The sequence below is a fragment of the Lynx rufus genome, unplaced genomic scaffold (genome assembly GCF_022079265.1).
Source record: "Lynx rufus isolate CCGP_SWC_20201006 ecotype Redwood Valley unplaced genomic scaffold, mLynRuf1.p SCAF_1, whole genome shotgun sequence".
Taxonomy (NCBI): Eukaryota; Metazoa; Chordata; class Mammalia; order Carnivora; family Felidae; genus Lynx; species Lynx rufus.
In genome coordinates this window covers 8,666,333-8,692,402 of record NW_025814823.1, presented here as the reverse complement: position 1 = coordinate 8,692,402, position 26,070 = coordinate 8,666,333, and the positions used below count along the sequence as shown (strand labels likewise).

The window sequence follows — 26,070 nt, the reverse complement described above, 5'->3', positions numbered from 1 at the left end:
ACTTGAGGCGGAGGTCATGTGCCTGGGAGCTGTGAGAATATGAGGAAAGCTGCCCAATCAAGAATGATGGGATCGCTCTGAGGGTGAGGCTGTCATCCTAAAAACAGAATGAAATGACAAGTGACAGCGGGTCATTCGGGGTCCTGACTGAGCACTTCAGAATGGGGGAAAAAAATCAGATTTAAGATAATGGTCACCGGGATGCTATATACTTGTTTCATAAAATAAATTTAAAAAATGTCAAAAAATGTCAAAAAAAACAATGGGAACTTTTTTATAGGCTCTTAACACGCATGCAAGTAGATCTCAGCATTAGTGAGAAAAACAAAAAGGATAAAGAAATATACACAGCAATAGACCTTATCCCCCATCTGTCCAATATTCTTACGCCAGGCACCTGTCAAAGCCGAGGTGATGGGACTGATCCTTTCCCGGCCCCATGGACCCGCTCCCAGACAAGGAACATGAAAAGCCATGGAAGGAAGACAGAGAGGAGCCAGAAGAAAAATGAAATGCGAATGTGGCAACAGTGCAAGTAATTATTATTGTGCCAACGTAACTGAAAGGAGGTAAACCGGAAAAATGAATGATGTAACCAGGAAGTGGGGATTCTGATGTCACTTATGAGACAAATGGAATGTGGGGACATTTCAAGGGAAGATTTATAGAGTTTGAATAGAATGAAGCACAGAAACGTTATCTAGATAGGAACGCGTCAAAAAATATATCCCCCCGGTGACGTGCTCTCGCTCATCCATCAGAAAGCACCAACCATGCAGCAGGTACTATTCCAGGGAAAGAGAGCGGTGTGAGCTGTCACAAAGGCTATACTTTCGTTGAACGTCTACATCTTTAGCATTTATACATGCTGGGAACTAGGGGCGCCTAGTTGGATGGCTCAGTCGGTTAAGCGTCTGACTTCAGCTCAGGTCACGATCTCACGGTCTGTGGGTTCGAGCCCTGCGTCAAGCTCTGCACTGACAGCTCAGAGCCTGGAGCCCGCTTGGGATTCTTGTCTCTCTCTCTCTCTGCCCCTTCCTCCCACCTCTGAAAAGTAAGTAAACATTAAAAGGATTATTAAAAAAAATAATAAACACCGGGAACTAGCTTGCAGCTATTGCTATTGTTACGGGTATCATTACGGTGCAAATGAAGAAACGTAAGGTATGGAGGTTGTAACATACCCACGTTTACAGGTATGTGGCTGAGCCAAGATCTGAACCTGTGATTTCCTGCCCTCATTTTAGCCTATGTTTCATTGTACTGCAACGGCCCCAGTGAGCCCTGAGACATAATGAATCCTAAGGCCTGCCTACCCACCTGTACTCAGAAGCACAATGAATTCAGGTGAATCGGACCCCTTATGAGGGTCTAAAAGGAAGTAGGAGGGGGCCGAGGTGAGAACGCTCAAAGTGGAGTCAGGGGAGAGGGCAGGAGGACAAAGAGGCTGAAGATCTTCTATTTTGGGCTGGGAGACCAGAGAATGGTTCAAGCTATTTGTTTTCTAAATGTGGAGGTCAGTGAATCCTTACCTCCTTTCTATCTGTAATGCAACCTTCCTTTCTCTGACCCTCAGTCCACACTGTGTGGAACTCTTTACCCTTTGGTAAATAATGCCCCTCTTCCACTTTCATGGTCAATCTCTCCCCAGAGCAAACTTCTCAAATGGTCACCACTTGTCCTTACCCTCCTCACCCAATTTATCTTTGAGTTTGGAGGTCCCCTTCAAACTATTGAATATCCCACCAGAACTTGAAGCGTCCACACTCATTTTAAAGCCCTTTTCCTTTGAGGTTCTACAGTTCTGCCTGGTCAACACTAACACTGTTCCCTGTTGTCACCTGCAGCAAGGTTACTGTCTCTCACTCATCCCCAGGTATGGGCTTCCTCCTTACCCCAGGTCCTGCCATCATCCTAGAAATGTCAACAACCTCTCGCACGACTCATGTGCCATCCCAGTTTTTCATTCCTTTGACATCCGATACTCCTGCCAGGCGCCTTTGATCAGGAACTCTGGGTATCACCCCTGGACCCTGTCATCAACCAGAACTTCACCTCTGAAATTCACATACCCCACTTTTGGACACAACCTTCTACCCTCCAGCCGCCTCACTTTTCTATTGCCACTCCAAGCTGTTCATTTCTCTAATCTAGACCGTGAATCCCTTTACCCCCAGCTAGCAGGCTCTTTCTGTCTTCAACCTCCTTTCCTATCCAATCTAAAGTTGATCCCAGTGTCCTTCACTTCTACTATCCTCCCCTTCACACTCTTGCTCTAATAGCACAGAAACCACCAATGGTCACAACTGTATGCAGAATCTAACCCTAGCTTAACTGAGCTCTCACCTTCCACTAGTCCAGCTGAAGACATAATGACACAGGTAGGGCCATCAAATTTATAGTCACCAACTGTAACTGCAGCCACAACACAGGCCAGCAATTCTATTTTTTCTCATCTTTTCTTTCTCCTCTTTTTAACCTATTAAAAAAAAACAAAGTTCAACATCTGAGCCTTTCTAAAAGATCATTCCACAGGCTTTTAAAAAAAACCTCAGTATCCCACTCTCCATATGCCCAATTCATATTTGTTACTTTCAATTTTTCAGCTATTTTTGCTAGTAGTTATCTCCATATACCTAAGTAAAGGTTTATACTGCTATTTCTTTTTTAATTAATTATTATTTATTTTTGAAAATATTTTATTTTTCAGTAATCTCTACACCCAATGTGGTGCTCAAACTCACAAGCCGGAGATCAAGAGTTGCATGCGCTACCTACTGAGCCAGCCAGGCATTTCTTGGTATTTACATTTGAGACAATATTGTAATATCTTCCTATTACAGAAAATAATAATTTTGATATTTATAGGTTTGCTTCTAGACTACCTCCCTCATCAATACAGTTGTACCATAATTTTTGGTTAAGTCAAAATTTACTGTTCATCTTGTTACAATTACATAAATATTATTCACAACTGAGCGATTTTCTTACTTGTATGACTTTTTGTTTTTCCTGGATTTAACAGCTGCCTTGGTTTTTGTTTACTTAGATTTCCATAAATATTTTGCTAATTCTCCACCAAAACTCTCTATCAGAGCATGAGTCTCTTCTCACAATTATGTAAAAAGTTTCACTTTATTTTCCTGGAGCCCTCAATTCCCCATTTTGTTCTAGCTGGTAATTTCTATGATTATTGCAGGACTGTCATCCTAAAACCTCCTTTGTCATAATTCTGGAAATTCCTTTGCCTCTTTCCTAAATCTTTTTTTAATGTTTATTTATTTTTGAGAGAGAGAAGAAGAGAGAGAAAGATAGAGAGAGAGAGAAAGAGTAGTGTGAGTAGGGGAGGGGCAGAGAGGGAGGGAGACACAGAATCTGAAGCAGGCCCCAGGTCTTAGGCTGTCAGCACAGAGCCTGATGTGGGGCTCAAACTTGCAAACCACAAGATTATGACCTGAGTCGAAGTTGGACGCTTAACCAACTGAGCCACCCAGGCACCCTTCCTTTGCCTCTTTCTTATATTGGGTCCCTTTTTTTCTGGACCTCATGTCTTCCTTTTTCTTGGTCTGCTTCCTTATTCTGGTAAAGCACATTTTGTTTTCGATTCCAGAGAAATGTACATAGGAGGTAAATTATCTCACATCATTCATGGCTAAAGATTTCTTCATACAAATGACTGGCTTAATCCAGAATTCTAATGTGATAATCATCTCCCCCAGAACTGTGAATGCATTTCTCCTTCAGCTTGCAGGGTTGTTACTGAGGAGTTGGATGCCTTTCTAGTTCCAACCTTTTGTATGTGATGTTTGTTCTCTCGGGAAGGTCTTGGTGCCTCTTCTTTTTCCCAGTACAACTTCATACTGATGGATCCTGGTGTGGGTCGTTTTGCATTAATTGTACTGGGCACTTGGTAGGCTCTTTTAGTCTGCAAATTGTCATCCTATGAGTTCTGGGAAATTTCTTGAAGTATTACTTTGTTAATTCCCTCCCCTCTGACTTCTTTGTTTCCTTTTTATGGAACTCCTACTATTTGTCCTCCATATATATGCGTGTGTGTGTGTGTGTGTGTGTGTGTGTGTGTGTATGTATATGTGTACGTATATATATATATGTATATATATATGTATGTATATATTTGTACTCCATATATATTCTATATATAAATGTCTTTTTTTGGATATCTCCCATGCACATGACACTCAACATAGCCAAAATCGAACTCCTTGTCACCCAACAAAACTTCTTTCCAGTCCTGCCTTCTCTCAGTAAATGTTTTTTGCCTAAACCAGAAATGTTGATTTCATCCTTGTCCCCTCCCTCTTTCTCACTTCTTCACATGCAATAAAACACCAAATCCTGTGAAACATAATCATGTAGCTCTCTTAAATTTAGTCCACCTCCCTTCTCATAGTTACCGCGACTTAATTCAGACTAGTGTCACTTCTCTTGTGGAATTCTGAAGCAGCTTCCTTCATTCTCTTGTCTCCAGATAGCTCTGCTCCAACTTATCCTTTAGATCTCAACCTAGAGGTTTCTAGATGCTGCTATCATGCTCTGTGGCTACAACTTTATTATACTATAGGCCTTCTACCTGTTTATATTTCCCACTAGACAATGCATTATAGGAGAATTGCCCACTCAGTAAACATTTATGAGCAAATGAGTTAGTTGTTCTTACTAATTATGTTCTTCCTCTGTGGGAAATGAAATCAGCCTTGAGATTAGATGAATTCCTGACATTTTGAAACCTCTCCTTATTGTCTCCTTCTTATTTGTTCTCCAACACCTCTCTCTCCCTACATAATAAACAGGCAAGCCCTGAGTGAGTAATGAGAAATCACTTTACACACTGTTAGAAACAAAATGAGTAAGGCTCTGAAGGTGATGGATTTGTGAGAAGAAAACAAGCAGCTCTCCAGGGGAATCAAGACACCGCATGATCTATTAGGTACTGAGAAAATGTGGATACGTAAGTGGTGGTGGGAAAAATACTTTATATTTTTGAAATTACACAAACAGACATAAGGGTTTTATTTATCGTGGCAGTTTTAGATAGGTGAGCCTAAATGAAAGAAATGGCCTGGATTGTTGGTCTCATTCGACCCGATGATTTGCTTTCACATTAATTCGAGATAACAACAAAATTGTGCTTTTAAGCGCTAACATTTTCCACATATAAATAAAAATCCCTAGCTCGGTCTATTTAGTATTAAACATCGCCCTCACGTTAGTGTTCTGCAGTTTTACTCCACAGGCTGTGTCAGCCCTTCCTTATGTTCTGAACTATTCGTTCCTTAAAAGGTCCTCTGCATTCCTTCCTTCCTTCCTTCATCATAGATTTACTGGGTGGCTCCAGTGTACTTTGCATGATATCAGCTAGTGCCGATTTCAAGGTGAAAAGACAAAATCCTCCTTCTGAAATCCACCAATTAGCGGGACATGTAAATAAGTAACGACAAGATAGCCTAGCAAGTGGCAGCTGGGGGCCTGAGGAAAGATTGCTCTCTGGGAGCTCCAAGAAGGAACGAGGTAGGGCTTCTCCCAAGAAGGTTACTCTTGAGCTAAGATGTGAGGTATGCAGAAGAATCGGCAAGAAGAAAAGGGTACAGTCGGGTGGGGGATCATGTGCAAAGGTTCAAGGGGTACAGGGCCAGCCCACACATGACCGGCAGGGTGGAATACGACACCAGAGGGTTTGTTTGCTTCTTGGGTCCAGCCTACCTCGTCTCTGGCCCTTCACTAGCAAGGTGAATATTCTTACTGTTTCCCTCCAGCATTTCTGAATTCCCCTGAAAAACCCAATGTAAGGCTAAAAAATACCACTGCTCAGTTAAATACTTAATGTGCTACTTTTCTTTTTTCTTTTTTTTTTTTAATGGGAAACCAAACCATACGTGAGATCGAGGTTGCCAATGAATGGAATGATGACTACTGAAAAAGATAGAAAGTAAACAGGAAGTAAAACTGTTATGGGCCATTGCATACAGTTTGAGTTGGCTGGCTCACAAGGCGACAAATCAAGACTCAGCCATGACATGCAAATAAATACTTAAGTAAGTCATTTCCGTTTTAATAAAACAACACATGTCCACTGCAGAAAAATGAGAAAACACATGTTTTCTTCATCTTTGCCATTTCCTTACCTAGGAATAACCGCTATGAACCCACTGAAATGCACTACTTCAGACCATGTTATGTGTGTGTGTGTGTGTGTGTGTGTGTGTGTATACACACATATATATATATATATATTTCTTTTCTTAACAAAATACTATAATACAGTTTTAAACACTTTTTGTTGTGAAAAATACTGCTTAAAACTTAGTTGCACAGTTTTACAAGTAATTGAAAGCCAACACTCACGAAGTTGTTACTCAGGTCAAGAACTAGAACATTCAAACATCACTGGCACCCAGAGCTTATCATGTCTCAAGCTTCCTCCTTCCCACCCGGGAAAGCCACTGTCATGCTTTAGCCATTATTCCTTGCTTTTCCTTGCTATTCCACATGCACCCTTAAGCAATATCCTGAAGTCTATTTATAAACTTTATTTTCACTTTTGAAAGGGGGAGGGGCAGATGGGGAGAGAGAGAGAGGGAGAGAGAGAGAGAGAGAGAGAGAGAGAGAGAGAGAGGATCTTAAGCAGGCTTTATGCCCATCACAGAGCCAGATGTGGGGCTCAATATCAAGACTGTGAGATCATGACCTGAGCCAAAATCAAGAGTCAGACGCTTAACTGACTGAGCCACCCAGGCGCCCTTCTTTATTAACTGTGTAATCAGTCACTATGCTGTGTCTTGCAATTTTTACCAAACACTGTAACATTCATGCAGCCCTAGTCCACGGTCATTGCCAAATAGGGATCCGTGGTGTGTATATATCACAGCATAGCTGTTCCGACGGAAGCTTGAGGAACTTTTAGCAACGCTGTTTTGAACGTACTTGTATGTGTCTCCTGATACACGTGTGTATGCATTTCTCATACACGTACATGCAGAAGCCCTAACTTAAGGCAGGTGCAAACATTGTAAGACAATGTCACACTGTTTTCCAAAGAGGCTGGGTCCATTTCCCTGTCTCCTGGCAGGACTGTGGCAATTTGTCATGCTCTATATCTTCACCAACAGTAGAGAAGGTCAGATTTTTTTTTTAACTCTCTTCTTTTGAAGTTAGGTACAAGACCTATGGGGAGGTTGCTTAGCATATATGGGCTTATCTGTCTGGGGTCCAGGCACTCAACTCTATTGTTTGCTTCATTGTATGACTTCAGGCAGGTTACTTAAACTCTCTGAGCTCCGTTTCCTCAGGTGTAAAATGGAAAAGAGTAACAGTAGCTACCCCACAGGCTGCTGTGAGGGTACAACAGAATATACTAAAAGTGCTTTGCACAATGCCAGGCACTTATCAAGCCTGCAAAAAATGGTACTTACTAGCGGTATTAACTTATTATAAATACTTGTTTAGAACCTATAGATTATAAGCACTGTACTAGTGTATGAAATCATCACTGAACAAGGTTGTTATATTGTCCTTTTTCCAATGAGACATCTGAGGTCAGAAAGGTTAAGTAATCAGATCAGGGTCACAGAGCCATTAGTGGGGTGACCACAACTGGAATCTGCATGTAACTTCAAAGCTATTTGCGGGGCGCCTGGGTGGCTCAGTCGGTTAAGCGTCCGACTTCAGTTCAGGTCATGATCTCACGGTCCGTGAGTTCGAGCCCCGCGTCGGGCTCTGTGCTGACCGCTCAGAGCCTGGAGCCTGTTTCAGATTCTGTGTCTCCCTCTCTCTGACCCTCCCCCATTCATGCTCTGTCTCTCTCTGTCTCAAAAATAAACGTTAAAAAAAATTAACAAAAAAAGCGCTATTTCCTCTGCCATCCGAATTCTACGTGACAGAAATTCAACGCAGCTTACTGATCAAGTCGCTCCATTCACTGGAATAAAAATCACGTGGAGACAGAAAGATGTCCAAGGTGACTTTTGTTTTTTAAAACCTAAACAGGTGTCGCCAATTTTTTTTTTTTAAAGGATCCATTTAAAAAAAAAATTTAAATACAGGTCTGATAACTTGTCATTTTTCCCAGGTCACGGACACAAAAGTGCCCATGCTGGCAGCCGGAGCAGGCTGGTCCTCTGCTGCGTGACACTGGCCACAGCCGCTGGGTGAGGAGGGCCATCACCGTCAGGACCACCCGGTGCCAGGGCTACCAGACGGGCCCTGGGTGCACGTGGGAGCTCTGCAGGCTTGAGTCCAACCCCGACATCTGGTTCTGTTACCTGGGGCTAATCATTTGCTTTCTCGAATCCAGCTTCCTCGTCGATAAAAGGGGGTTAAGAAGAGTTACGAGCGACAAAGCAAGGCGATGAGGGGTATGGCTGAGCATACAGTAAGGACTCAATAAGTGCTATTAGGACTTGCGGCAGATAAAGTTTACTTTGTGCGACAGCTCCACCTGGTGTTGTCCCTGCCTGGACTCACCTCGTGTTACAGTTACATGGGGTCTGTGCCTGCGGTTAAGGAGAAGCCACTAAGACGTCCCAAGCGGGGGCGGAACGGGACTAGATTTGCGTTCCCACGGTGAAGTGCGGCTGCCAACTGTGGGGAAGGGCGGGAGGGAGGGATGTGGACTGTTGTCGGCTAGGCTGGGGGGCTGATTACCGATTAGTAACACGGGGCAGTGTTGAGTCGTTCTCAACACAAATATGCTGATGAAGGGATGAAAAATGAAAGACAGGAAGGCTCTGCAATGTCCAAGAGATGTGCTACTCTTCTTCGTAGAAAATGGATCACCGGCATTTGTCTCTTTCTTATATTTGCATTTTAGACGGTCCCCACGAAGACCGTAATTAGGAGCAGGCGTTTCATCAGTGTAAGTGAGCTAGTAGGATATGTGAATCTGGAAGGAAATGAAAAGTTTTAAACGCTGACATGTAATTAAAAGTTCCATGTTCATCATGCTAAGAGACCGCGCTACATCACGATAGCAATTTGCATAACAATGCATTTACGGCACAGTAGGCAGAGTGCTGAAACACATAAATGTCAGAAATCACAATGGAAAACACAGCTCTAAAGACCATTTGCATTAATTACGGCTGGGCCGGCTCCCATAGCTCCTAGAGGCTGACAAACGGAGTGGGCAAAATACCAGGTGTGCCACCTTTCAGATCCGTGGATATACTCTTAAACGGAAGTTGGGTTTTTGTGCCTTACTTTTGAGGAGTTGCCACAAAACAAAAGGTTTCACACCCTGCGGGTCGCTGAATAGCAAGGTGAGTCACTGCATTTTATAAATTCTCCTCTGGTACTATGGGTTGTCCCAGAACGCTTCTCAAATCACCCAAAATATTTTTTTAAGCTTTTATTTATTTATTTTGAGAGAGAGAGAGAGAGAGAGAGAGAGAGTGAGCGAGAGCAAGTGGGGCGGGGCAGAGAGAGAGAGAGAGAGAGAATCCTAAACAGGCTCTGAACTGTCAGTGCAGGGCCTAATGTGGGGCTCGAACTCATGAACCATGAGCCGAAGTCAGATGCTCGACTGAGCCACCCAGGTGCCCCTCTTGTTGTTTTAATGAAAGAATTTGAGACATAGCAGAGAAAGAGAAATGTATCTTCTCCCTTACTTAGATCATTCGGGGGCATTTAATCATAATTGTTAAATAGCACACCACAAACCCGGAAATAGAGGATGAGGTTATTAAGAGTTTAAAACTCAAGTGTCTTGGGGCGCCTGGGTGGCGCAGTCGGTTAAGGGTCCAACTTCAGCCAGGTCACGATCTCGCGGTCCGTGAGTTCGAGCCCCGCGTCAGGCTCTGGGCTGATGGCTCAGAGCCTGGAGCCTGCTTCCGGTTCTGTGTCTCCCTCTCTCTCTGCCCCTCCCCCGTTCATGCTCTGTCTCTCTCTGTCCCAAAAATAAATAAACGTTGAAAAAAAAAAACAAAAAAACAAAAAACAAAACAAAACAAAACAAAAAACTCAAGTGTCCTAAAAAACAACAACATAAAAAATCAAACTCCCCACGAGCACCTGAAGGGACAACTTTTACGTAATCATTAAAGTCAAGGTGGACTCACCAATAACATCAGAAACTGATGAAGCAGCTACAGATTTTCTATACAATTTCTTTTTCGCATATGCTGTCTTTTGACTATTTCACAGCTAGCAAGTTCCTCCATAAAAAGGTTGGAAGGGAAAAGTAGGGTGTACGTATTTTCAATTTCAGATCTAATGGTTAGCAGCCCCGATCCAAGATTTTATGGGGAGGGAGACTTCGGAACCTCTAATATTTACAAAGAGGAAGTTCCCACAGTTCACCCACATGGAACGCTGTTCCCCACCATTGCGGTCTGGCAACTTCTACTGATCATTTAGATCTGGGCCTGTGTGTTTTCTGCACACTACATTATGTCTGTGTAATATACCTTCATTGTATACTCATTTCCCTTTCACAGCACTTAGCATGACTGTAATTAAATAATTAATCATGTACTGATAAGTACAGATTCTATGTTTTTCTCTCCTGTTATACCCTCGGATCCACAGGGGCAAAAACTGTCTGTCTCATACATCATGATTTCCCCAACTACCCAGCACAGGGCTCAACTCAAAGAAGGGGCTCAGTCAACATTTGTTGAAAGAGCTGATGCTCACGCAATCAAATTCCACCCGTCCTCACTCCCCAGGACGACTAGGGGTTGACTCTGGTGTCACAGCTGGTGAATCACAGCACTTCCTGGCTGCTGGGAGGCGCTAGGAACCTCCCCACTGGTGGCCAGAAAGAACAGCAAACAGGCCTTCCGGGACACCCAGGAACACGACTTTTAGAATGATGAAGTGGACAGATCCTCCTTCCAGACATTCCATACATCATCCCCATGCTATTTCCCTGTCTCCGTGACCTCACGCAAAGGAATGGTCTCCAATTTACTGCTTTTATCTTTCTCCAACAGAGATTCTTTCTAAACGCTTCTACTCTACTATCGGCTTCCCTGTCCCCCACCTATTGCTGGTTCCCCTGTTGGCTTCACGGTGACAAATAAGGGATTGCAACGGAGACTCGGCCTCAGGGAGAACGCAGTCGACACAAAGCAATAACACCTTCTATACTGAAGAGCCCAGCGTAGCCTGATTGCTTCCAACTTGCCTCCTTCAGGTGCCACTCCTGGAGGTTTGTGAACACACGTGAGTCCACAGTGTGGGATGCCATGACTCTTGTGATTAGAAAACAACACGATCTTGGAGCTATTTAGGTTAAAAGGGTATATATTACAGGCTACAGTAACAACAACCCCCCAAATCATCTAGAGCCAAGATTCCAATAGCACTTAAAGCAATCCTTTTACCTGCCCTGTCTTTTCCGGAAGCAGAATATTTTATTTCAGCAAGCTCTTCCTCAACTTTCGTCATTTAAGGTGTGCTCAGAAAGGGGCGATGGTGTTTGGCCGGACCGGAGGGAAGGTGGGAGTATCTGTTTCAGCAGCTCATTGTACATGCCGAAGGGCTCGGTAGACACGCTTTAATAATGTTGACCAGATACTTGTACTTTTAAATTACACTATGCTCAGAAATACCGACATTTGTGGAATTTAATTCAGAAATAAGAATCTACTTTTAAATTAGTCAAACAATTTTTATAATACAAGTGGAGTGACAGCCTTACCATTCCCAGAGGGTTTTTTTTTTTCCCCTCTGACAAGTTACCAACTGTTCATTTTCTATATAACCGTAGGAAATCCTTCCATACCATAGGGTGAATAAAGTAATTGTATTTTCTATAATCCATCACGTCAACATGACAGAATCAGAGGGCATATTGACCCAGAAGTAATCTATCTTCAGATCAATATTTTCAACTGAAAATATTTTCCTATTTGCTACAACAACTGCAAACAAGTATGAAGAGGCAACGGGTAAAGCCGAAATTCACGTAGAATTACAGGGATCAAGGCACCGTTGAGATTTTGTATTTGACATGAACAGCAGAAAAACTTTTCATGAAAATTTTGAGGAAAAGGACTATTGAAAGACCAAGGCTAAGCTTCTAAAATTCTTGGCAACAGTCATGGACAGGATGTTCAGTATACATCTTTTAACTAACTAGTGTTTGTTTAGCACTAAACACTAGAACTTTCTGTTGTTGCCACACCAAGATCTATGAGGTAATGATCATTATTTAAAAAAAATTTTTTAATGTTTACTTATTCTTGAGAGAGAGAGAGAGAGAGATTGCGTGTGTGTGTGAGCAGGGGAGGGGCACAGAGAGAGACAGACACAGAATCGGAAGCAGGCTCCAGGCTCCGAGCTGTCAGCACACAGCCCAACGCGGGGCTCGAACCCACGAACTGCGAGATCATGACCTGAGCCGAAGTCAGATGCTTAACTGACTGAGCCACCCAGGTGCCCCCATCATTCTTTTTGAAAGACTAAACAGCAGTCTAGTGAATAGATGTATCATAGCTTATTTAAATATCTCCATATTGATGCATATTTAGATTGTTTCCAATTTTTTAATATTATAATCATTGTTGCCAAAAAAGTTGTACTTGGATGTCATTGCTGTCTAAGCAAAAATTTTTGTAAGAGAGATTCCCAGAAGCAGAAACACTGGATTACACATTATATACGCTTAAATTTTTGTAGGTGACCAATTGTCCTCTACAAGCTTGGGCAGATTTATATTCCTGTTAACAAACACTGTAGTGTTCGTTTGCAGTGTTCTCACTAATGCCGGCTGTGATAAACCTTTTTAATTTTTTCTAATCTGAATGAAAAAGATGGTATCTCATTTAAAAAGCTAAATGCATTTAGTTATTAGTGCATTTGAACATCTTTTCATATGTTTATGACCATTGACTATTTTGTACTTCTTTTTTTTTTTTTTTTTAATTTTTTTTTTTTCCAACGTTTATTTATTTTTGGGACAGAGAGAGACAGAGCATGAACGGGGGAGGGGCAGAGAGAGAGGGAGACACAGAATCGGAAACAGGCTCCAGGCTCTGAGCCATCAGGCCAGAGCCTGACGCGGGGCTCGAACTCACGGACCGCAAGATCGTGACCTGGCTGAAGTCGGACGCTTAACCGACTGCGCCACCCAGGCGCCCCGACTATTTTGTACTTCTGTGTGAATTACCCATTCATCTCTTCTGTTTTTCCAATTAAGTTGTATCTTTCCTATTCATTTTCATTGAACGCTTTGTTGCAGCATTTTCATTCAGTCTATCTCCTTAATTCTATGTCTTTCATTGTGGAAAATTATAAATTTTTACATAGCTATTTTTATCAGTTTTTAAGCATTTCAAGGTTTCATATCATGTTTAGAAAAGCCTTCCCTATTCCAAAATCTTTTTTAATTTTTTTTAATGTTTACTTTTGAGAGAGAGAGAGTGCAAGCAGGGGAGGGGCAGAGAGAGGGAGACACAGGATCCGAAGCAGGCTCCAGGCTCTGAGCTGTCAGCACAGAGCCCGACATGGAGCTCGAACCCATGAACCATGAGATCGTGACCTGAGCCGAAGTTGGACGCTTAACCCACTGAGCCACCCAGGCGCCCCTCCCTATTCTGAAATTTTAAACTCTTTTCTAATTATTTTATTATCACAATAGATAGGTTTACAACAAAGTTGTTGTCCACTGTGTTGTTCAACATATGTATTTTTTAATCCACAGAATTAAATCTTAAAAGTGTGCGCTAGGAAATAAGTTTCTCTCTTCTGAAGAAATGACATGCTCTTTTTTCCAAACTCTGATTGTATTTCTTCTTTTGCTCTTGAGCCAGGAAACTGAGCCTAGTTTCATCAGGATTTTCCTGTTTTTATTGGAATTTTATCTTTGCAACTGTGTTATTTTGTGCCCTTTACTGCATGCTCCTTTGGATCTTTTCTGAAGTCAGAAAGCAACTAAATAATAAATAAGTTAGAAAATGATTAAATAAACAACAAAGGGAAAGTGATTAAATAAATAATAAAAACCTATCATATTTAATTTAAACTTTTTCAGGTCATTTTTTCTTAATCCACTTTACTCTGAATGTTTGGTCTGCTAGAATTAACTAGAATCCAGCTGTTAAGACTATAGATCTCTTGCACTCACTCCATTTATTGGTTTATAACTCGGTGGTACCATAGTGTAAGCTTCTTAAAAGCAAGAACTTTCTAATTATCCTTGAATCCAAGTCACCCTATGAAAATAAGTACTTAGATGTTTCCTGAATGAATGAACCAGGATGAAATGTAGGTTAAAGGCAACAGCCCAAGCACTCCCAGGGTATTTCTGTTGGGAAACGTGTTGCATCTGCAATTACGTATGACAGTAATTGAGCAGGTGATCCAAAGATACAAGAGCTCTGCCATCATTAGCCTGGAATCGCCAAGGGAACGAAGCAGAGCATTGCAGTTCAGAAATGTTCCCAACAACACGGGTTAAAAAAAAACAAGGGTTGGCATTATCTAAGTAATTAACATACCCAGACACCTTACAGTCCCAAGAAATCCAATGATTTGGGATTTAGTGGTAATCTGCATGCCTACCTTCTCATTTTTAAGAAGCTTTGATGACACAAGGCAATGTGAAAGCTGATTTTATTTCTGAAACTAGATTTTATTTAACTTAGAAATTCCGACCCATGGGATAAATGCAAAGCTAACGTGCAGTGATAAAATTCATCTTTTAGCAATAACTTTGAAATGCAAGAAAGCCTTAGGTGTTAGAATTAGATAAAAGTTGGAAGACAAAGTCCTGACATCTTTAAAATGAGCTTTTGGCTTCATTTTCCCAATCCATACCTTTCCCTGACATCTCAATTCCATTTTCTCTGGGATTTTAAGCAATGTGTGTGGTCTCCTTACCCTAGCTGGGCAACAAAGGAAATATGGCTTCTCCCTCACTGATCTTATTCTCTTGATGGATGGGATGGATGGGGAAAGGAAAGAACATATCTTTCTTTTTCCTTCCTTTTTAATTTTAGCTGGGGGGGGGGCACGAGCTGGGGAGAGGGTCAGAGGGAGAGAGAGAGAGAGAGAGAGAGAGAGAGAGAGAGAGAATCTTAAGCAGGTTCCACATTCTGTGTGGGGCTCAACGTGGAGCTCAGTCCCATGACCTTAGGATCATGACCTGAGCTGAAATCAAGAGTTGCACGCTCAACCAACTGAGCCCCCCAGACATCCTATGACAGAACATACCTTAGACCAGCTAGCACTGCAACATAAACTGCTCCATGAGGTTGGCTAGGCTGAGGCCAAGCAAGATGATCAACATTAGACTGTATAATAATAGTTCATTATAACACTTAACAATGTTTCTGCAACTATTTTTTTGTGCTTCTCTACCACCAGCCTGTGAACCTTTTTGGGACAGGAACTGTGTCTCACTCATCTTTCTATCTCCAGACTATTCTATCCCCAGCACAGATACTCAGGAACCCAGTAACTGAACTGGTCAAGGAAGAGCAACAATACAACGTATGTTGGTCTGGAATAAGGAAGAAAGCAATTATCATCATCATGTTTTTAACTTAGAAGAGCAAGTCCAGTAAATCCACTGGATGCCTCGTAGGTCAGCTTGAAAGAAGGTATACTTGAATTTTTGACAAAGAAAGTGATGGCTCATCATAAGAAGGAACCAAGAAAGTACAGACTTAAATTTTGCCTCTGGAGAAAATCACACACACGTCTCCACTCAGGGAGGGCTAGGTGAGTGTTTTCACACACACACACACACACACACACACACACACACACACACACACACACACGATTTCAGCTTCTATGAAAAGGCTCCTACTTCTCTTAAAGGCATTATTTGGAATTTTAAGGAAAACCTGCAGATTGTGTATCAGGGTGCTGAGCTACGAGCCAGGAGTAACAAAAGCCAACACAGTGGTCATGGCATCACCCCGAACTCTATACCAGGCCATCTCAAGGAGGACCTAGCCTGAGGCAAGAAGTCCTTGGTGCCATTCTCTTACTGCTACCTTCGTGGTAACACGAAACTTGATGTTAATAGACACACTGTGGATGACAGAATTTTGATAGCCCCCATCTGATACTGATAATATTACGGAAAAGGCACTGGAAACATACACAACATGTGTTTATTTCCGGATGCCATCAGATGACCTTGGACAAGTGTTTCACACTGAGTTGTGGTCTGTCCTTCTCTCTTTTGTAAAAGAAAGCTTTCCGTCTTCCTCTCAGAGTTTCTGTGAGGACCAAATTAGATTCAGTACATTAGAATGTTTTATGAAGTAATGCAAAGTGGAAGAGAATTCCTGTTATCAAGATCACATGGCTTTCAGAAATCTCTTATGTAGCCGAACTATTTGAAAAAATAATGAAAATTTAAAAAAATTTTATGTATTTATTTTGAGAGAGAGGGAGCGAGCACATGAGCAGGGTAGGGGTACAGAGAGAGGGAGGGAGAGAATCCCAAGGAGGCTCTGCGCTGTCAGGGCACAGCCAGAGGCAGGGCTCCATCCCATGAATGGCGAGATCACGAACTGAGCTGAAATCAAGAGTCAGACGCTTAACCAACTGAGCCACCCAGCTAGCCCGATAATGAAATTCGCATGGGCCTACCATGAGATTGGCACAACCACATGAGATTGGGTTGCTACCACACCTGACATACCTGATTTCCATTTAACCTTCCTTCAACTAAAGCAGCCACTCTGTTGACACAGTTTACCATATTATCATGCAACACTTTATGTATATGCTAGAGTAGAGAGAGCAGTCTAGTTAGTGGAATCTATTCTATTGACCAACTTCAACAACGAGCGATCTGTGGTCAGTGTTGTTTCACCACCGGTAAACTGACTCCACCTGCCATCATCCCAAGTGTCTTTGCAGCAAATCCCAGACAGCATATCATTTCACGTGTGAATGGCTAAAATAAGACTCTTATAAAAATATAATCACAAAGGCCACATCACGCTTAAAATATCAGTACTATGTTCACATTTTCTCAGTTATCTTCCAAAAAAAAGTTTGCGGGGGGCGGGGGCGGGGGGCGGTATATTCGTTTGGATTCCAGCTTTGGTGGCATGAGCCTGAAGCCAGAGGGGAAGGGAGCTCTCAGATCCTTCTAGAGGCAGCGGCTCCCGTAGGGTTCCATGACTCACTCCCAGAGGAGCAGTCAGAAGTTTGGTCCTATGGGCCTCCAGAGCCAAATGCCAATCGGCTTAAAATAGCTTGATTCTTGTTTTTTGTTGTTGTTGTTTTGGGTTTTTTTTCCCCCAAACAAAACTGCGTGATTCAATGGGTTAAGAGTCTGGGGAGGAGCGAGAGGAAGCTGTGAGAATTTAAACACAGGAATGCGTGAAAGTACCTTGAAAACAGTGGTTTTGTTGTTATTATTAATTTTAAATGCCATTTGAAACTCATCTGTCATCCCATCTAAATAACTGATGTACATGGGGAGTCTGAAAAGACTTTTTAAGGCAGAAAAGGCACTCCACTGCAGAGCTTCTCCGAGGCACACAGTCTTACCAGCGGGTATAGATGTGGATTTGGGCGCTGGAAGCAAACTCCGGCGGGGTGTTGTCACGCTGGAGGACGCTGGAGGGGTCGCCCGGCTGGCCCCCTTGGGTGCGTCTTTGGAAGGCAGAGCCGCCTTCGGAGCTGGTTGGTCTTCATTCCCAAAGGTTGACCCTGTGGGAGGCAGACAGGATGTTAATTATAACTTCATGAAAAATGGATTGGGCCCTCCTTGCCATTTGCAATTGCCAACCAATCGTAACGCCGTCATCTGCTTTAGAATTTGACCTGACTCTCCGTGAGCGGCCTTGAAAAGCCTTTCTCTGGGACCAGATGTGGAAAAGAGCTCCCTTTAGGCTCCGAGAAAAGCCTGTCATTCCAATGCTCTGTGCAAGGAACTCCATAAAAGACAAGGGCAGCCTTTGAAGATTTTACACCTGTGCGCAGACACACACAATTTGCTTATGTGGATGTATAATTGTATAATGTGCATACGACACACGTTTATTTAGTGACTCACAGAGGATAAAACCAGTGTGAGTGACCCAGGAGAGGTGAGAATCAGACCCGTACGTGCACGGCTGGTCCAAGGAGCTTGTGCAGAACTCCCTGCTACCCAAGTTATTTTACCTTCGGAACAAGAGGCTTGGGGTGAAGACAGAGGGGTGAGGACCGTGGGCACAGAGAATCTCCTCAAAATCCACAAAGCTTTTTTCTTTTTTTTCTGGAAAGCTGAGGCCTCATCGAAATACGAAGCCCCTGAATTAGAGCCTCGGCGGCAAAGGCAGAAGACACTTATTGGTCATTTCAGTTTGCCATCCAACACAGAAATACAGACACTCTGCGTCTACGGGACAGTTTGTTTATGAATGACTGCTCTGACATTGTGAGCATATGGCATATTGGGACATGTGTCAGGTTTAAATACGCAAGGTGGTTGTGGCCCCACGTTTTCTTCTAGATCTTCCCCCAAACTGCTATGGTTTATGCATTTGTAATCTCTTAAAGACAATGACAACACCATCCAATCCTTGTGAAAGCATCAGTCCTTTAAATACACCTCTGAGTATAGCTGTGAGCCCTAATCCACGAAACAGAGCCTGAATGTACTGGAACTATAGCTCGTTTGGAATTAAGCTATCCGGTTAGAAACGTGACCATCTACCATGGAAAATATGCAATGACAGCTGGAAGAAGTACACAGAGTTTTAGCAGAAGATTAAATTTTTTGTTTCCATCATTTTAAAAGGATAGGCATAACATTCTATTTAGATAGGGCCTGCATAAAAATGATAACATTATTCAAATGGCTTCAGTGTTCGAAACACCCAGGAATTGTATTCACCCACTTAGGGTAAGAGATTGCTGCTTTCCTCCCTCTGAAGACCCGAACATCTCTTTAAAATTCGTGAGATTTGCTTTGTTTCTAAAGAAAAGTGTATCCGAGAAGGAAAGATAAAGAATGTGCTATTTCCCAGCACAAAACCTACGTCCTATAGCTCTTTTAAGGTCGGCACAAGGTTTTAAATAGTTCTAAACAGGGCTAGGAGAATGCTTTTGATCTACGCAAACAACAAATGCATCGAAACTTCACCAAAAGGATCTGCACTGTATCCTGAATATCAGATAGAAAAGGAAGCATATGATTAATCCAGAAACTTCATCAGGAAAAGGGATGCCACACACCTATAAGACAAGAAGTCTTAGCTTCTGAACCATATGATGAGCTCACCAGTCCAATTGTAGAAAGGATATCTGGAGGTTTGTAGGACATTTCAGATGGAAGGAGGGGGCTCAGCCACTGGATATATTTCACCTGGAATCATCTACTGTTTAGCCTACTGCTGACATACTGCCCGAATAATCTATCACTAAAACGTGTACTGGAAGCCGAATTGAACAGAAAAAGTTTCACAGGGTCTTTTCCTCATTAACGTTTCTTAAGAAGGGAAATATTTTGTATCTTTGGTAAAGTTCAAACGTCCTTTCATCAAACCCTCTTACACCTGGCATCATCCTCTTATGTGAAATTTGTTATTCAGAGAACACGTCAACTTAGAGATTCGGCGGCCTTCCAGGCTGGAAAGTAATTCATCTGTTTGAAGAACAAAGTGTCAAGGAAGCTACGTGGGTGATGTACTCTCCTCTGAGTGAGGTCTTGAATTAATGAAAAAAAAAAGAAAGTAAAATAAAATAAAATAGAACACTATTCTTATCCACCATTGTGGGATACAGCTGGCAGTTAACAGCATCACTCTTTGAAAACCAGCTTAAGTCAGCCAGTAATTAAAGACTCATTATTTAGTAAGCGAAAAGTACGCAGAATTTGGGAATTACTGCCGAATTCTATAAATGCTCTGGGTACTTCACAATGCAGGCCACATTAAACCACTGCTTGCTAAGAGGAAGGAAACACGTGGAAATAAACAAACGGCTGTGTAAGCCAGAACAATGTTCCGAAGGATTCAGTCAGTGGAAGTGGTTCATGTGTCTAATCCAGTCCTCTCATTGCCAACCAGCCCGAATCTGGCCTGAACCATCGAGGTTATCACCTGGATAAATGGTGCAGACCGGGGAGCAGAACAACCCCGGGGGGGTGGATATTATCTCCTCCCCTTCCACCTCCCTGCACCTCAGTTTCTTCATCTGTAAGTGGGGATACTGAGCATGGACCTCATAAGGCTATTGTGGGAAGTGGAAGAGCTAACGACAATGAATTTGTAAACGTTAATGCCAAGAGTGGGCACCAGAAAACAGAATGGTGTCCGTGCATACTGAACCCTCCTGTGTCAGTTATGAACACACACAGGTTGGTTTTCAACTCAGCGGCCGGTCCTTACAGCCAATCAGTTTTTCATAGGACTTGGCCAAGTATCTAGAGATTGCTATCAGATGGGCTGCTCTCTGTGAGAAGGAAGGCAAGGACTGAAATAAATCTGACAGCAACAGCAGGATGTAAGACTAAAGAGATCCAGTATGATTGTCCTTAAAACATACGTTGAGCGACTTGAGACCCAGGAAACGGTGAGAATAAGAACAGAAAGGAACACCATGCTTAAGAGATACCGACTATCGCTGGCTCCATCATGACTGAAACTGTTAGGGGGGCGCCTGGGTGGCTCAGTCGGTCAAGCGGCCGACTTCGGCTCAGGTCATGATCTCGCGGTCTGTGAGTTCGAGCCCCGCGTCGGGCTCTGTGCTGACAGCTCAGAGCCCGGAGCCTGTTTCGGATTCTGTGTCTCCCTCTCTCTGACCCTCCCCCGTTCATGCTCTGTCTCTCTCTGTCTCAAAAATAAATAAACGTTAAAAAAAAAAAAAAGAAACTGTTAGGACACAGGGCATAAGCACGTTCAACTTTCCTAGATGTTCAAAATGGCTTTCCAAAATTGCCTGTTGCAATTCACACCCACCACAGGTCGTGACTGTCAGACTTTCATTAGTTGATGACATTGGTTTTAATTTATAGGTCTCGGGCAGGCATGGAGGTGGAACATGTTTTTCATATAGTTATTAGCTATTCAAGTTTTTTCTTCTATAAGATGCCCGCTCATTTTTCTACTATTTTGCCTTTCTAAATGACATAGAGGAGGTTGTTTTTTTTTTTAATATTCTGGATACTGATCCTTTATTGGTATATATTTTAAATTTTTTCCGTCTTTCTGTCTCCACTTGATTGGTACCTTATGAATCTTAGCTTTTCCTTCTCCACGTGAGATAATAAAGATGTTCTTCTGTGTATTCTTCTAAATGGCTTAAAACTTTTCTTTTAACTTTAGATCAATTCATCTGGGATGGAGCATGGAGTAGGGATGGAATTTGTTGCTGCTGTTTCTATATAGACAGCCAGTTATCCCAGCCCCGTGCATTGGGCAGTCCCTTCACTGCCAGCTGTTGAGTATCGAGCTTCCATACAGGCCTGATTGTTAGACTAAGCTAACAACCCCCCAAATTTCAGTCATTTAACATGACAGAAGTTTCTCTGTCAATCGTGAATCATCTCACACAGGTAATCCGGATGATCTGCTGTGCTGGGGAGCTCTGTTCCAGGCAGGGACTCGGGCTCCTTCCATCTCCTGCTTTTGCCCTACCCTGGGTCTCTCAAGAGACATTAACACGCAGCCGGGGAGAAAATGAACTGTTCGTGGAAGGATTTTATGCGTCAGGCCTAGAAGTGGAGTGCGTCACTTCTGCCATGGGCCCACTGGCTGGGGAACGTAAGCTCCGTTTATGCCTAGGAGAAAAGGGAAATCATCTGGTGAACGCCTATCCACTCTGCCTCACGAGGCTCCATTTCTGAACTCTATATTCTGTTTCATTGATCTCTTTGTCTCTCACGATCCCAATACTACACTGATTTACCATCTCGTGAGACAAGGCTGGCACGCTGAACCGGTCCAAGACAAGTACCTCCGATTCTGCTCGTTCACTTTACAACGGTCTTGACCCAAATATTCTTGACTCTTTTTCTTGCATATCAATTCTAGAATCTACTTGTCAAGTTCCAAGAAAAGTGGTCAGGATTTCCAACAGATACAATTAAATCTTTTTTTCTGAACTGCAACCAGATCGAAGGAAGAACGCGCACAGATTTCACTCAAGATCAGCAGACATACGCTGAGCTCCGAATCTACCGTGGGTGGCGTGTTAGATGAGAGAGACACAGAGAAGGCAGAATTCCATGAAAAAGCAAATACCACATCAGTGGCAGTACTCCTTAAGGGTCAAAATTTGTGGGGATATTTGGAGTTGAAGCAACATCGGCATTTAGCGGGTAGGGCTGTCAATACCTCTGTTCAGGAGACATGTAGAAATGTAGGAGACCACAGACAGCAAGGGCTAATAAATGCCAGGTGAGGGGTACGACGCAGGGAGAAAAGCTAACGTTGTTCGTAAACAATCACACATCATCAAGGGAATCTCCCTATGCCATTCTTAACTTTGTGAGTTGCCAGCTTATTCTTCTCAATCCGTTCCTTTTTTAATGCCACTGGCACTCCCTGGACTTGCTATGTTATCACCACTCAAGTCTGCAGGTGTTCCCCTGATTGCAGTAACTAAAGGACAAAAGCTGCTATTTCACTGCTGGGTGGTGGCCATCTTTTGCAGATATCCAAATCATCATATCATCCACTTCCTGCTTGGAAGGTAAGATCGCCTTCATTAGAGTGTGAGAATTTGCAAGGTGTATGTTCTGCATGGTTACAGGATCGAGCTGGGTCCAGTTGAATTTATAAACCTAATTGCACTGTATTTTTCTCTTTAAACCACCAGGACAACTATGCTTAGTCAGCACTAAATCCTAGAAGAAAGTGATTGCTCTCCTCTCCCTCCAGGACGGCTCCTAGAGTTCATTACCCACAGTGCTTACATCCTTGAGCTGGTGGATCAAGTCTATCAAACCTGCATGGAGTTGGACGCCTACCTCACACCATATGCAAAACCTAATTTAAAATGGATCTGGGCACCTGGGTGGTTCAGCTGGTTCAGGATCCGACTTCAGCTCAGGTTGTGATCTGGTAGTTCATGGATTCAAGTTCCACATCGGGCTCTGTGCTGACAGTTCAGAGCCTGGAGCCTGCTTCGGATTCTGTGTCTTCCTGTGTCTCTGCCCTCCCCCGCTCACACTCTGTCTCTGTCTCTCTCAAAAATAAATAAACGTTAAAAAAAATTAAATGGATTAAAGACCTAATGTATGCACCAAAATTATACATTTTTTAGAAGAAAACATAGATGTAAATCCTAATGACCTTGGGACTAGATAATAATTTCTTAGATATAACATCTAAAGCACAAGTAACTCAAGAAAAAAATAGATAATAAGATTTCATCAAAATAAAAGCCTTAGTGCATCAAAGGACACTATGAGTAAAGAGGAAAGACAGCCTACAGAATTGAATAAAATATTTTCAAATCACTTATCCGATAAAGGTCTAGGATCCAGAATAAAGATCTATAGCTCAACAATTAAAAGACAAATAATTCAATTAAAAATGAACACAGAATTTGAGTAGACATTTCTCCGAAGAACATATACAAATAGCCAATAAGCACACGAAAAGATGCCCGACATCTTTAGACACTAGGGAAACGCAAACCAAAGAAACCACTATAAACCCACTAGGGTGGCTATAATAAAAAACACAGACAATAGCCAAGTCGGGGGAGACGTGGGGAAACTGGAACCTTCCACACATCACTGGTGGGATCGCAATGTGGTGTAGGTGCTCCGGGTGATCTACTCTTGTACAAGTTCCCACACGAGGAGGATGATACCTAATCCCTCCCTAACCCCCTTCACACTTCTCATCTACTCTCACAAAATCGGGTGTACATCTGATCTACTCCGGTCCTACAGGACAGACAGTGGAAGACACATGCAATTCAGGCCAGAAGAGGCTGCACTAAAGGCAGGCACCAGGAGGAGGAAGTGTGAATGTTTAGGATACCTGACGTGCCCCTGCCAAGTAACGGGTGGTACCTATTCAACCTTCTCGAAAGGGTGACTCTGGCTACGGCTGAGGTCAGGATGAGATGTTAGGGCTTCTGATCCATATTCCAATGTGCTCTTTCACTACTCCACCCATTGGAATGCCAAGAAGTTAACCTGAATCTTAAAAAGAAGAAAGGTCGGCAATGAGGGACGGACACTAACCAGACCAGAATGAGGTTCTTAAAAGGAAGGCTGTAGAAGAAAAGCAAAGCCGTTATTAATACTATCAGGGCATTACAGCCAAACTTTAACTAACATATTTCATTGATTTTGAATATTTATACATATTATAATGATCATACTACTCTCTTCGCTGATTTTTTTTTTTTTTTTAACAATTCCAGGCAATCAAGTTGTATCATGTTCTGGGTGCATGATTGCCTACTTGATGCATATTTGATTGATTTAGCAGCAGTTATCACCTGGTGGCAAAATTGAGTTTAATTATTAAAGTACCAACTGAATGTTTTATTTCCCACCTCCTGCATATTTTAACCCAGGTATATGTTTCATTTTGTGCGTTAAAGAGCTAAAGGAAACCAGCTCTCTTATGATTTCAGCAAGGCTATTTCTTTGTCAAAAGGAAGTAGACTAAGCCTTCCAGGCTCTACACTAGGCAGGGGTCCCAGGACAAGCACGGTCCAGCCCTCATATACCTTCCAGTGGGGGGGGGGACACTCACACCCCAAACACATGCCCAGACAGAAACGCCAAGGGGCAGAGCTAGAGGGAATCTCAAGAGTGAAGGAGAATGGGTGCTTGGGGACAGCCTCCTGGAAGGGGTGACACATAATCATTTCCCTCAGCTGCACACTAGCACCTTACCTCTTTTATTCTTTCTTATGAATGACATCATTATTATTCTAGAAACTTAGGATGGGGTGCCACAGTCATCTCTGAATCTCTCTTTCCCTTTTATCAACCAATGCAAGTCACTGTGCTTCTGTTTCCATTCTGGACTTCAGATTTAAATCCCCTCTCTGCTCCTGTGCCTCCCCCCCCCATCCCCTACCCCCAGGGTCTGTCCCTTGGCACTTCTTTTTTTTTTTTTTTAATTTTTTTTTCAACGTTTTTTATTTATTTTGGGACAGAGAGAGACAGAGCATGAACGGGGAGGGGCAGAAAGAAAGGGAGACACAGAATCGGAAACAGGCTCCAGGCTCCGAGCCATCAGCCCAGAGCCTGACGCGGGGCTCGAACTCACGGACCGCGAGATCGTGACCTGGCTGAAGTTGGACGCTTAACCGACTGCGCCACCCAGGCGCCCCTGTCCCTTGGCACTTCTTGGAGAGACAATAGTGTCAGGTCTCCTCCCCCCCCCCCCCCACTCAGTTCACCCTCCTCACTGTGCCTTGTTATTCTTCCCAAAGCACAAGCATTTCAATGCAGTCTTCCAAGTAAGTACCAATGCTCTCTGGCATTCAAGCTCTTCCACTATCTGGTTCCAGCTAGCTTTCCCGCCTTACCTCCCGCATCAAGAACAGTAAAAACTAACTGCAGGCAGGATTCCCCAGGGCACTTCCTGCTCTGCCATAATCAAGGCTGTGCTCGAGAAATGCTGTAGGAATGAAGAAAGTACTCGGTGCTGATGTGTCCCATGGCCAGGGCTTCCTGTCACAGACGCTTCTTTTTCCCAACTTCTGAGCCCGCAGGCTCTCAAAAAGCTCCACGCTCGCCCCAACGGCTCCTGTGAATGTAGTCGCACTGAGCATGGCCACGTTGGGCATTTGTTGTTTAAAGGGCGGGGGTTGTCTATGGTGTGGTATGGTGGGCTTTGAGCATTTTTGAAAACAATAAACAGAAAGACAAAAATCGGAGTGAAGGGGAGTAGGGGGTACAGGCTTCCAGGTGTGGAATGATCAAGTCACGGGGATGAAAGGCACAACGCAGGGGATAAGCCAATGGTATTGGAATAACATGGTGTGGGGACAGGTGGTGGTGGCACTTGTGGTGAGCAAGCACAGCAAAATGTATAAACTTGTCAAATCACTGTGTTGTACACCTGTAACTAATGTAGACCATATTCAATGGAAACACTTTCCTTTAACATTTTTTGTCTTTCTGCCTAAGCACCACTACCCTTCTCCCCAAGAGAGGGTACCGTTTACCTA

General features: G+C 43.0%; 1 protein-coding gene across 3 annotated transcripts in view; it reads right to left on the bottom strand.

Moving 5' to 3' along the window:
• The window catches only part of MTUS2 (microtubule associated scaffold protein 2), a 374,790-nt gene that overhangs the window by 158,862 nt on the left and 189,858 nt on the right, over positions 1 to 26,070 (bottom strand). For all 3 annotated transcript variants that reach the window (XM_047078256.1, XM_047078267.1, XM_047078275.1), the window contains one exon: positions 17,482 to 17,643. In XM_047078256.1, the coding sequence (XP_046934212.1) occupies positions 17,482 to 17,643 (162 nt within the window). The remainder of the gene's footprint in view (positions 1 to 17,481; positions 17,644 to 26,070) is intronic.